General features: G+C 42.0%; 1 protein-coding gene across 1 annotated transcript in view; it reads right to left on the reverse strand.

Annotated features, from left to right (window-relative positions):
- Positions 1 to 397: 397 nt before the first annotated feature.
- poc1b (POC1 centriolar protein B) overlaps positions 398 to 13,680 on the reverse strand; it is a 67,172-nt gene continuing 53,889 nt past the window's right edge. The window contains exons 11-12 of the mRNA XM_022214575.2: positions 3,014 to 3,313; positions 398 to 2,228 (exon numbers count right to left, since the gene is read on the reverse strand). Coding sequence (XP_022070267.2) covers positions 2,070 to 2,228; positions 3,014 to 3,313 — 459 coding nt within the window. The 3' untranslated portion in view covers positions 398 to 2,069. The remainder of the gene's footprint in view (positions 2,229 to 3,013; positions 3,314 to 13,680) is intronic.

Raw genomic sequence — 13,680 nt, forward strand, 5'->3', positions numbered from 1 at the left:
GTGCACAAAGTGCTTTACAGTAAAACAAATATACCGTTTTCAAATATTGCAAGATAACACTAGATAATTTCTGCAACCTGTTTGCCTCTACGATCAGCTGCCATCTCCCCAGCGTCATATGGCTCTCTCTCCGACTTCCGCATTTCAGAAAAATTAAAAAAAAAAACCGCGCGGTCTCGCTCTCCAGAACCGCGGAGGAGGCTGGGACTTGTAGGACTCTGGGACGTGTAGGACGCTACTGCGCATGCTCTTACCGTCAAAAATGCGAGTGCGCATGCTCCAAAATACCAGAGTCCCAGAGTCCTACAAGTCCCAGCCTCCTCCGCGGTTCTGGAGAGCGAGACCGCGCGGTTTTTTTTTTAATTTTTCTGAAATGCGGAAGTCGGAGAGAGAGCCATATCACGCTGGGGAGATGGCAGCTGATCGTAGAGGCAAACAGGTTGCAGAAATTATCTAGTGTTATCTTGCAATATTTGAAAACGGTATATTTGTTTTACTAAAAGAGCTTGTATTGTTTGGGACCAATAAAACTGACACTTTGTATATCTTTGCTTCTGTGTCCTTTATAAATGCTTTATAAAGCATAGATAGTCCTCACTTTAGATGGGCTCACGGAATATACTTAACTAATGAGTAGTAACCGCATTAATAAGTTATTCATTGAGGATGAATATGTGTTTGTAAATCATATACTAACACAGTTGCTAACCCTTTATAAAGTATTAACATCTGAGATTATCAATGAGCAACAAAACATTTTTAACCGGATTTATTAAGTGCTTAGTAATGCATAATAAATGTCATACAGATCATGAATTCATGATTAATTATGCACGTATAACTAATTAGTTACAAATGATGAGTTAACGATGAATTAAGCACTTTACTAATGTTTAACTAATGCTTAATAATGTGTTGGTTGAACATTTAAAACTGTCTTTACTAATGCTTTGTAATGCATTACTAATGGTGAATTCATGATGAGTTCATGAGGATTTAAGGATTAACTAATGCTGAAATTATGCTTAACCAATGCTTAACTAATGCTTAATAGTGTATAGTTATTATAAAGTGCTACCAAATCGGTTTCAGTATTGGGAATCCATGAGGCTAATCTGTCTCAATGTCATCTTACTTGATTTGTCTTAAGTGGTTTGATGCTAAGTATGGCCTTCAAGCTAAAAGTCAATAACTCTGACTGCATTTTGATGTAATTCAGAAAACAAAAACAAGTTTTAGCCAATAACCATGAAAACAAGAATCAGTCTTGAAAATGAAGGAACTGAATGTGTTAATTTTTTTCTGTTTTTGTGACTTTTGTCCGAACAAAGATACAGACCGTACTATTAGAATTAGTGGAATATAATAAATTGTTTATTCATATAAATAATAATTATTTGGGAAGGTTTGCTTGAGGCAATGTGTGCACAGCTTGGTTTAAAATTACATGGCATTATGCAAAGATGCAAACAAAATGCTATAAAAAATGTTATTGCTGAAGCACAAAACTGCAAAAACATCTGCTAATTCACAAGTATACACATGTAAACGCATTCGCACAAAAAGGTCATATGGCAGACAAGCACCGTCTGTTTTCATAGCTGCAGCTGTCCAGATTGGATGTACCGTCCACACACACACACACACACACACACACACACACACACACACACACACACACACACACACACACACACACACACACACACACACACACACACACACACACACACACACACACACACACACACACACACACACACACACACACACACACACACACACACACACAGAAATGGAATGTCTTCTTGGCTGTGCAGCTAGATATCCTTAACAAGTGTAGAGAGTCATGGACAAAATATGTTGGTATTGCACACTTCCACGCACAGACACATGCAGTCGAAAAGAAACTTCTATCATTGCCCAAATCCTGATTAACCCACTGACCCCTGAGAAAGACCACCATAGTGGTTAAAATCACTCACACACACATGTTCAGCAGTGTTGGGGTTAAGCACAACAACACAATGTGTGATTGTGCTGCAGTCTGATAGAGGGTGAGGTTGTTCTCAGGTGAAATGGACAGGTGATCCATCTGTCCCCTCGCTGTCCGTCCTCCGCCATGCTTCTGATGCTCGCACATCCTTCAGAATCTGGGATTGGTGGAGGAGACACTCCTTCAGCTTGTCCTCAGTCAGGGTGAGACGCTCCTCCAACACTGAAACAGTCTGTATGAAGTGAAGTGGTGGGAGGGCGGAATAATTACACAGCAGTCATAGAATAATTATAGAAGTAGAAATCAGACGAGTAAAGATCAGTCTGAGTGCCCTGAAATCAATCCTTTTAGCGTTATGGAAAAATAACGCAGAGCCAAAGATAGATAGTTCAGAGACATTACAGCTCTTATGACACACCAGCCAGGACAGCAACACTGTGGCCTTGATGCTGGGAGCAGCTCATCAGCATGGTTTACTTGCACCAAAAGGGTAACAGTCATTTTTAAATGAAACATATTTTGTCTGGACTGGTCTAGAGGTTCCCTGAGTTGCATGTTTTAATCAAATTATTACTTTCTGGGAAGCAGAAAACACAACAAATATATATATTTTTTATGGATGGCCACTTTAACTAAATTACAAAATAAAAAGAACAGCAAATGCATTTTCTGTTGCTGACTTTCTCATAAAACAGCACCGCCAAAATAAAATGTGTTTTGACTGATTCCTTTGTGTGCATAAATTTCATGCTAGCTGCCCATAAATATAAAAGATGTGAAATGCAAAAATGTCTCTGTCCAGCTACCACTGGCACCTGCAAAAAACAGGTGTGACTAATTTTTCCAGTGAGAAAAATGGCACCTATTACAGTCTAGATTCTGCATTTTGAATAGTAAATGTGACCTGACACTGGGAGAAAAACACTGCAGTGGGAGGATTTGTCTCCTCCATGTCTGATATTTGTCACTTCCTGTCAGTATTTTGAGCTGATGCTTTAAGTTGTACCCATAACTGACCTGCGTGAGAATATCCAACTGTTGAACAATGTGCCGTAGGGTCGAGTCCAGACTCGACGGATGACCGGAGAGAACCTCCAGTGGGTGCGTCTGTGCTATCTCCTCTTCCTCTCTCCTTCCTTTTCCTCCCCTGTCAGGCCCAGTCTGGTTCCCAGCAGTCAAACCTCCCCTACCGGCACTTTCTCCCCCCATCCACCCTTCCACTCTTGAACTGGCGACGTGACGCGCCGGCAAACCGTTGGAGTAGTGACCGTTGGCGCTGGCCTGCGTGGGCGTCAAGTTTGTTTTACTGTTTAAGAGCTGGAAATGAAAGCAAGAGAGAAAATTTGTGTGGGTATTTTCTCTGACATAAGGGCCCCGCTCAGGTCTGCCATGAATTTTGCCACCAACAAACGCATTGTATTCCACAAGAAACCCACATTAAATCAAATCACCATTGTGACACTCTGAAATATAACTGAGGGCATGTCACTGAAAACAATGGGCTCTCAAAATAATACCCCATTAAAGGGCGCCCGTAAGTGCCCAGCTTGTTTCAGGACCCTGCTGGAAATGAATAGGAAGCACAGAGTGAGAGAAAGCTAGGCTAAATATTTCTAAAGAAAATTTCAGGGTGCTCTATTTCACTGTAGGATTTCTAAGACATCTGAAGCAGCTTTAATGTCTTCAAAACTTTATTTGGTGGAACGTCTGAAATTTTTTAACAAGAATGGGTGAAGGAACATAAAGCTGGAGCACCGAAAGAGGGTGGAAGTGGCAGTTAACATGGAAGCGATTCCTACAATTAAAATGCTAAAGGGAATTTTAGTTTCAGTTGAAGTATGTTCTGAAAAGAAAGGCTGGGGTATGATCTGCTAGGACTACTTCTATGTGATAAATCAAATGTATTTGAGCTGATAGTTGAGTAACCAATAACATCCAAACCAGTAAAGTGAAGACGAAATATTTAATTTTCCAGCCAGGTACCGTCACCCTAGCAACAGGTGACGGCTGACATTTGCAGAGGTGTCCAACAGTATTTGACAGCTTGACCAATGGTGTCAAGCTGTCTCGTTGCTTAAAAAAAAAAAAAAAAAAAAAAAAAAAAAAAAATACCACTCTACCCCAACAAAAACAACATGCATTATTTGTCCAATATAATAGATATTACATTGCACAATCTACTGTTTTTTACAGTGCAGGACAACAAATGCCGCATCTGGGATGTCTCACAATGTCCTGATATGGACTTTTATGTCAGATCTTTTTTACTTTCTTTCTCGATATGTGACAACAACTACAATGTGTCCAGGACACTGACCAAAAGCAGCCCAAATGACTCGTAGAAACATGGCGAAAATTGGAGACAAATACTGTCCTGTAGCTACCACCAGTGGACTAATTGACAGCCATTTTTTTCCTTCTTTTCTTAGGTTTTTCCAATACAAGATTACCTGCATCATTCTCACCATTGATTGTCTACATTCGTGTTTCTGTTAGCGGGTCCATGGCAACGTCAACCCATTTGGTCAGTAACGTTTAGTCACTCCTCTCTCGGCAAAGTCACAGGAAGAAAATCTGACTTCTTAATTGCCTTGTCTGAGACATCTCACAACTTATCAGAAACTAGAAATGCAAGTACCAGATTAGGTTGAAATGTGAAGTGGAGTTCTACATGTTGTTGAAACATGAACTGAAGTGTCAGTACAAATTGCGTTAAAGTCTGAGCTGTAAATAATACTCATACCAAAGCACAGATGGAGCCCTAAATACCTCTCCTACTTCACCGTCATGTTCGAAATATGCAGGAATCAAAGTGTGAGACAGAATAAATCATAGGTGTTAATAAGCCTCGCTAATATGCAGTGGTAATACATAATGCTGTGCAGAGTTAGCCAACATCCGTCCTGTCTCATTGTTCTGTCAGTGGAATAGGCCTTGAGCCTGTTGCAACTTGGCAGACTGAAGTAGGTGGATGACTCACACTGCTGGATTACTGACTGAACAGCAGACTCTGTGACCGACTCACTACCTTCCCAAGTAAAGACAAGTTCGCAAGGTTATTTACACTCTAAGACAGGACTGGCTACAGCCACAGAGCAAAGCAGAGAAAATCTGCTTTATTTTGTTTTTTCGTTGCCTGTACTAAGTGTGCTCCTGGAAAAGGTGATTTTTCTTTTTAATGAGCAAAGAAAGGCGCATGACGAGAGGCTGAACACGAAGAGAGAACATTCTGTTCAGTTTAACCAAGAACACCTTTTTCTCATTTCTCATTTATCAAAGCAGAAACCGCTAACACAGTAACCTTACAGTAGAGTTCCAGTTTCAGTCCAACAGTAATGTCTTCAAAATGCTTGCTTTGTACAACCAAAAGTCCAAACAAAAGGACAAGTTAACTGTTCATTTGAGAAGCTGTACAGAATCTTTGATAAATGGCTGAAGTGACCGATTTTAAAATTGTAACCGATTAATAGTAGTGTACTGTAGATTCAATGAACAATTAACTGCTCACTTCATACAAGCTATCATTTTTGCTACTAATAATCTGGACAAAGAGAAACAAAGTAGGGCTCTCAGCAAAAATAATAGTAGTGTTTTATGCAGAAGGTGGAGGGGGTATGTGAATGGGGAGGAATTAAATGAAGGATGTGTCAGTAGGATGGAGGAGGAAGGAAGAGGAGGGTGAAGAGGAGGAGGGTGTCACACATTCCAGGCCTAATGCATGGAGCAATCGATTCCGGCTTGCTTCCTGTTCACTGTCCTCACTTCAAAGAGAGAGAGGAGGGAGGCAGCAGAGGGAGGAGGATGGAGGGAGGAGAGGAGGAGTGTATTAGTGTGTGTAAAAGAAGGAGGAGGGAGAGTAACGTTTAACTCCTGAGAGGAGGTGAACAAAGCTGTCAGTGTGTGGACAGTGAGTCTCTCTTGCTATCTGTGCTCATTTCTTTCTTTTTTCCCCTCTCTTCATCCTTAACGCCTGCCCTCCCCTTCTTGGTCACATCTGGCCAACATCTGCTCAGCTCATTTATACTCATGTGATCCAGACCTCCATCCCTCTGTGTGGCCCCTCATGATGAGTGCATCACTTCATCTGCCTCTCTTAACGTGATGCGCCCATCACTTTGAAACAGGGTAAAGCTGGACACATCAGACCACTTGACTTTCTTTTATTGATCCAGAGTCCAATCTTTATGCTACCTAGCAAGTTGAAGCCTTTTTTTCTGATTAGCCATACTTATCAGTGGTTTTCTTAGAGCTACACAGCTGTTTAGTCCCAATCCCTTGAGTTCCCTTCAGACTGTGAGTGTGGAAATGCTTACTTTCACTATTGAACATAGCCCTGAGTTCGACTGTTGATTTCCTGCAATCATCTAAGAGCTTGTTCTAACCACATTTATTCCTTGAAGATCATGGTTCGCCACTATCCTTCAGGTCTTAATAACGCATTGGACGGTTCTCAACTCGATGTTAGTTGTCTCAGCAACCTCCGTAGTTGTTTTCTTTGCTTGATGCAGGCCAATAATTTGACCCTTCTGAAACTGATTAACATCTGTTCCATGACCACAGGATACGTCTTCCAACACAGCTGTGTAAGAAATGAGAGGCTAATCATTGCATCAGCTAAGGTTCAATAAGATATTTATCATAGCAGTAATTATTCAATGGAAAGTTCTTAACTATCTGCTTCGTTAAATCCAAGTGGCGACTTTTTTTGAACAGGCATAGTGGAAGGTAATGAGCCCTGCAGGACCACCAGAGAACCTAACTTATTAACCGCACTTAAAGGAAGAATGACAAGTGAAAACAACAAAATATTAAGCATTATGCAACAAATATATAAAAATAGAAAATCTTGGATGATAACCTAAAGTTAGAGAGACTGAGGACGGCTAACTGGCACCAGCAGGTATGCTGGACATCTACAAAACCATGGGACCATGCAGATCTATAGTGATGCTTCTTCATTTAATCAAATGTACTGAGGAAAGCTGCATTACACACAGCAAATTACATAATGCACACACACACATGCACGCACACGCACACACACACACACACACACACACACACACACACACACACACACACACACACACACTGTGTTTTCCTATCCTTGTGGGGATCTACCATTGACTCCCATTCATAGCTAACCTCTAACCCTTACCCTAACCTTATAGTACAGCGGATCATGGAAACCATTGTGCACTTCATATTAAAAGCATGAAATTTGGTCTGTATATATACTGTAGGATATGCTGATTAATATTAGAAATAGAGGCATCGCAAAAAAAAGTGAATTTCCAAGATGGCCGCCAAATCAAATATGGCTGCCAGGGAGTTGGTAAAATGACCACAATGTTACATTTATCTTGGCATAAGCCAAGGTGAACTAGCAGCAAATGCATGCAATTTGGTGCAGTGATATTATACAATGTGCCAATTAATACATATTATACTAAGATAAAGTTTTGTTTAAGTATAGATCTTACATTTACTTCTGGTGTTAAACGCAGAATTTTGCACAGGTTGTGATGACGCATCCTATGCTTTTCTTTCATGTACTAATGATTGTTTTTCTTTTCAAGAACGTGGTGAAGGTGCTTCTGGCTGATGCTGTTCTGCTGTGAACTTTCTGTGTGTGTGTGTGTGTGTGTGTGTAACTGGATCGTTACAACAATGAATGAACCAGGTCAACCGTCAACTAGCAACGAGAGTAACAATCCAACTGATTGGAACTTGTGTATTCTCTGTCAAAACGATACATCTGAGCAATTACAATGTCCTGCCAACAGAAAAGGGAAAGGTGGGGCTGGTTGGACAACACTTGCCAACAACCTGAATCGCCTGCAGAAATGCAATTCCCTTCCATTTTCCCTTGACCTTACCAGAATTGACCAAGGGAAGGGCCTAGAGGCCAGCTTTAGAGACAACTGTGCAAAGTGGCATAAATCGTGTTTCCTTAAGTGTAACAACCAAGCCGTGGAAAGAGCCGAGAAGAAACGGAAGTCGGTTGGTGATGACACAAGCTCTCGTAAGTTCGCTAGAAGAGACGTATCTGCCACTATTTCACGGGTGTGTTTCCTGTGTGACACTGTGACAAAGGAAAAACTTCATAATGTCGAAACATACTCTGTTGATGAAAAGGTTAGAAAATGTGCGTTTGACCTTCAGGATGAGAAACTGATTGCAAAGCTTACTTGTGGTGATTTGATAGCTCAGGAAGCAAAGTATCACTTGTCATGTTTGGCCCAATTGTATAGAAGGAGAGTCAGCTTTGAAGGAAAACGAAGGACAAGGTGGACAAACGTTTCACAGTCTTGCATTTGCTGCACTTGTTGAGTATGTTGAAGAACACAGAGTTTCCTGCGACCCAAAGCCTTTAAGACTGGCTGATCTTACATGTCTCTATGCTTCCCATTTGAAGGAGCATGGCATTGAGCAAAGACCTCACAGTACAAGGTTAAAGAATCGTTTGCTAGGCGCCATTCTTGACTTGCAGGCTCATGTTTCAGGTAAAGACGTGCTGCTTGCTTTCACACATCAGGTAGGAAAAGCACTTGAGTCTTTCTACAGAGACTCAGGCGATGACGAAGCTTTGTGTCTCGCAAAGGCAGCCAGGCTAATTCGCAGAGACATATTCAATCACAAGTCTAAGTGTTTTGATGAATCATCGATAAATCAGGAAGATAGCATTCCAGAGTCTCTCCTAGCTTTGATGACAATGACGCTAACAGGGCCAAGTATTACATGTAACAACAAAGCAAAGTATCAAGCAGCACTCTCCATCGCTCACCTGATTAAATTCAACTGTGTTAAGCGCTCAGGCCAAGGCAGAACAACCACTCACAGCAAAGAACAGGAAACTCCTTTGCCCTTGTACTTGGGCCTCAAGATCCATGCACAGACACGAAGTAGGAACTTACTGGATTCTTTCTATCATCTAGGAATGTCAGTATCATATGATAGAGTCCTTCAAGTGTCCACGCAACTCACCGATGCTGCTAATGCTCATTTCAATGAAATCGAGGCTGTGGTTCCAACAAATCTGCGTCGAGGGATCTTCTGTACTGGAGCCGTTGATAATATCGATCAAAATCCGAGCTCCTTGACATCACATGGTTCCTTTCATGAAACTGGAATATCTATATTCCAGTATCCCACTATCAAACAAACATGAGATCCATGCCAAACGCGGCGGCAGGAATTGTCGAGACCTAAGAAGAAATCTGTCTCAGAGCTGCCAGAGTTCTATGCAAATGTTCCTCCTGCAGTGTCACAGAAGAAACCTCTTGTACCACCACTACTCGATGGTTTTGTTCCTCTAGTAGAAAACAACTGCTTCAACAAGTCCAAAGAAGAGGAACTTAAGTGGCTCAATTATGTGCAAGAGGCAGTATCAAATCAAAGAATACCCTCTGATGTGTCTTGGGGAGCATACCACTCACTGAATCTGATCCATGACTCGGATAGGCTGCCATCAGTCACGTCACTCCTCCCTTTGTTCAGTGAACAAGCGAAGTCTGTAGCTATGATCATGCATTGTATGAAAATGGTCCGCAAGGCTACTGAGTATCTCAATCCAGGTCAGACCTGTATAATTGCTGCAGATCAACCGCTATTCTCAGTTGCTAAAGAAGTTCAGTGGCAATTTCCAGATCAGCATGGTGAGTCCTCCTTTGTAATCATGATGGGTGGTCTCCACATTGAAATGGCATACTTGAAAGCAATAGGTCAGTGGTTAGAAGGCAGTGGCTGGACAGACTCACTTGTTGACACAGGACTTGTTGGATCAGGCACAGCAGATTCGTTTTTGAAAGCGGCACGTCACTCGTACAAGAAGAGTTCACGAAGTCACAGCATGTGCTCTGCAGATGTTGCTCACTCAGAGTTATCAGGGTTACCTGAGCGACCTCCCAGGGAGAGAAGAGCAATGCAGCATGGAATCTTGGTGTATCAATCAGGCAGACCGTCATCCCACCTTCAAGTACTGGTCTTTTGTATTAGAGATGGAACTCACCTTGCTCTTGTTTGTCAGGTCATTGCGAGAGGGAAATTTTGAACTCTACCTTCAGTCTCTAATACAGATGGCTCCTTGGTTTTTTGCTCTTGACCATCACAACTATTCACGGTGGCTACCCATTCACATCAGGGATATGACCAACCTCCACACCACTCATCCAGACGTATTCCAACAGTTCAAGCAAGGAAACTTCATGGTCCGGAAGACATGTAATCGATTTTCAGGAATGTCGATCGATCAAGCGCATGAGCAAAATAATGCTCTGGTAAAGGGTGAGGGCGGGGCCATTGGGCTCACAGAAAATGCTGCTGCTTTGAGAAGGTGGACTGTCGGTGGACCCGAAATGGCTAGAGTGATTGTAGATTTTGAAAGCGCCATCGACTGCATTTCTTCTACAAAAACACAGTTCCAGCATCACGAGGAACATGAGAAAGTCCAATCAACGTTTGTGTCAGACGTCAAGAAACTTGCTTAGAGTATTCAGAAGGGTGGAAATCCTTTCAACAATGAAACTTCAGAACTGGTTGTTCTCTTTTCAGGAGACATCATTGACAACTCTGTGACGGAGACACTCTACCAGATTAACCAATCTGGCATTGAGCAGTACAACACATTTGTCAATGAGAGAATCATCAACAGATCAAAACTGTTGTCAGATCCAATTAAGAGGAACAACTTTCCGCTGATCTCAAGGCCTACAGTTAAGAAAAGCACAGTCCCTACTCAGGTATCTTCTTTGAAGCAAGACTGCAACTTATTTGCATGACTCTACATTGCTAGTCAGTCTCGAGAAGGGTTATTGGAAGAATTCTTTTCTCCATGAAAATCAAGCCTATCCCCCTGCACTTAGTCAGTTTGAAAAACTGCGTCCTTCAAACAAAAGCCTGCTGTTAAATTGCTTGGAAGACTTGGCAAAGCCCAGTGATGCTGCTCCTGAGGTTGATGCGGTTATGCCAGATGGTCCTGCTGTTGTACACTTTCTGACTCCACAAAATTGCCGGACCTTTGCTGAGTATGCTTCCAAGATCTTCCTCCCCTTCATCCAAAGAGCACTGACCACGTGCGACAGACTGGACCTTGTATGGGATGTCTATCATCAGGACAATCTTAAATCTGATGCCAGGGACAAGCCAGGAACTGGTGCAAGATGACGAATGGCACCAGACAACACAGTTCCAAGAAAGTGGAGTGAATTCCTAAAGAACAGTATGAACAAGACAGAACTGTTCCAGTTTCTGTCTGATATGACTGTGTCCCTTGAGGTTCAAGAGCTTATCGTGGTGACATTAGGCACAAGGGCACTGACCAACAAGGAAGATGTTGCTGTTAATGAAATATCAGCTTGTACACATGAGGAAGCCGACACCCACTTGTTGTTGCACATTGCAAATGTTGTCAGACATGGCTATCAAAAGATCTACATCAGAACTGTAGATACGGATGTTGTAGTGTTGGCCACTGCTCACTTTGCAACCATCAAACCGCAAGAATTGTGGATTGACTTTGGAACAGGAAAAACAAGGCGTTTCATTCCTGTACATGAACTAACCATGACTCTCGGTCCACAGAAGTGCACTGGTCTTCCACTGTTTCACAGTATTACAGGATGTGGCACAGTTTCTGCAATGTATGGTGTAGGCAAGAAAAAGGCCTGACAACTCTGGCAAACATATGGCCACATCACGACGACATTTGCTAGCCTGTCATCCAACCCTCCACAAGAAATTTCTGACTCGCACTAAGCTGAACTTGAATGTTTTGTTGTATTGTTGTATGAGAGAACTTCAGCTAGCACAGAAGTCAATGATGTTCGGCGAGTTCTGTTTACTCAGAAAAGCCACACGATTGAGAACATCCCACCGACACAAGCATCCCTTACTCAACACGTGCGAAGAGCAGTATACCAAGGTGGGCATATTTGGGGCCAGGCGTTAATAGCTCGACCAGAATATCCTGATACATCCTCATGGGGATGGAACAAGGAGCAGTCTGGCACAAGTACCACCTGGACACCATTGTGGTCGACCTTGGCTTCAGCTTCTGCAACGTGTATTGAACTGTTGTGTTGCGGTTGCACAAAGGATTGTCATGGTTGATGCAAATGCCGAAGTGCTTCTCTGAAATGCACTGATCTCTGCAAATGTGCAGGTGATTGTTCCAACTGAATGTACAGAAAGTTACAGTGGTGCATACTTTATTGATGTATAGGTATAGAAGCTATTTTCGCCTATTGCAGTTAGTCTTCTAAGTACAGTGTTTGGCGTATGTAGACGTCACCTGGTTTTGAGAACTTGGCAGTTTACAGATGTATATACCTGATATCATAGAAAACTTAGGATAAGCATTTTGTAATATGATACATTTGGGTGTTCTTTATGGTATTTCATACATACATGATGTTCCAGGTTGAGAGTTTTCAAACATGTCCAGCTTTTTAAAAGTAGCAGTTAGCCTGTATTGATTTTGTTCTTATGTTGTATTGATCTATAGTGTAAGAAAATATACCATTTGATGTTCATTGTTCGTAGATACAATGTTTGACTGTTTGTTGTTTGTGTTGCTAAGAATTTAGAATGTAATCCTAGAGTTTTGTGAACTGAACAACGCAAATCATCTGACCTGTGTCCTTGCATAGAATGGATGGTAGTAACACCATGGGACACGGTCAGTCGCTGTTGCCATCCGTTATGATCTTGAAAAAAAATAAACATTATTCCACGTCAAGCTTATGGAGTACATATTTTAAAAGAAATGTGTTTTTCTTACTTATAAGTATAATTTCTCAGATATTTATCAGAAAGACATTCAAAATTCGTGTTCCATGAAAAAATCTCGATTTTCGCATGACCGCCATCTTTGTTTGGCCACCATCTTGAAAATATGTTTTTTTTTCAAATGCCTCCATTTCTAAATTTCATTCGTGTTGGATGAAGAATCACCATGAAAAGTCTCTTGCTTTTACTCAAAAGTGCACAATTTGTCTATTTTGTGTGTCTCATCCGCTGCACTATAACCCAGATCAAAACAATGCCTAACCCTAAAGAAACGTTTTTGCACTTTTACTTTATTCAGTAACAACAACATGGCCAAGAAAACACTGTTTCCCCTCATGGGGACCCAAATGAGGTCCCCACAAATGACATTTCTTTTGGTTTTCCTATGGTCGTGGGGACATTAGGTCCCCACAACAATAGCCAAAACCTGATCACACACACACACACACACACACACACACACACACACACACACACACACACACACACACACACACACACACACACACACACACACACACACACACACACACACACACACACACACACACACACACACACACACACACACACACACACACACACACACACACACACACACACACACCAGAGATTAGTACCTCTAGGCAGATAGAGCTGAAGCTTAACATTTTAAACAAGAACCTCATAATTCTAAGCGGAATGAATGTGGTCATGGCGTGCTGCCAGTTGGGCTTCGTGTTCGATGGGAGATCAGCGGGTGGCTAGGTCAGGGTGGCACAGCAAGGGAATGCAGAAAATAGCCGCAGTGATAACGAGGGGGCAATGAGAGTGATGTGACAGTGCCCCAATGCTAGTGAGACATCAATATTGACAGTGTACGGATTATCCCTTACACCACACAGAGACAGTCAGTG

The sequence above is a fragment of the Acanthochromis polyacanthus genome, chromosome 8 (genome assembly GCF_021347895.1).
Source record: "Acanthochromis polyacanthus isolate Apoly-LR-REF ecotype Palm Island chromosome 8, KAUST_Apoly_ChrSc, whole genome shotgun sequence".
NCBI lineage: Eukaryota > Metazoa > Chordata > Actinopteri > Pomacentridae > Acanthochromis > Acanthochromis polyacanthus.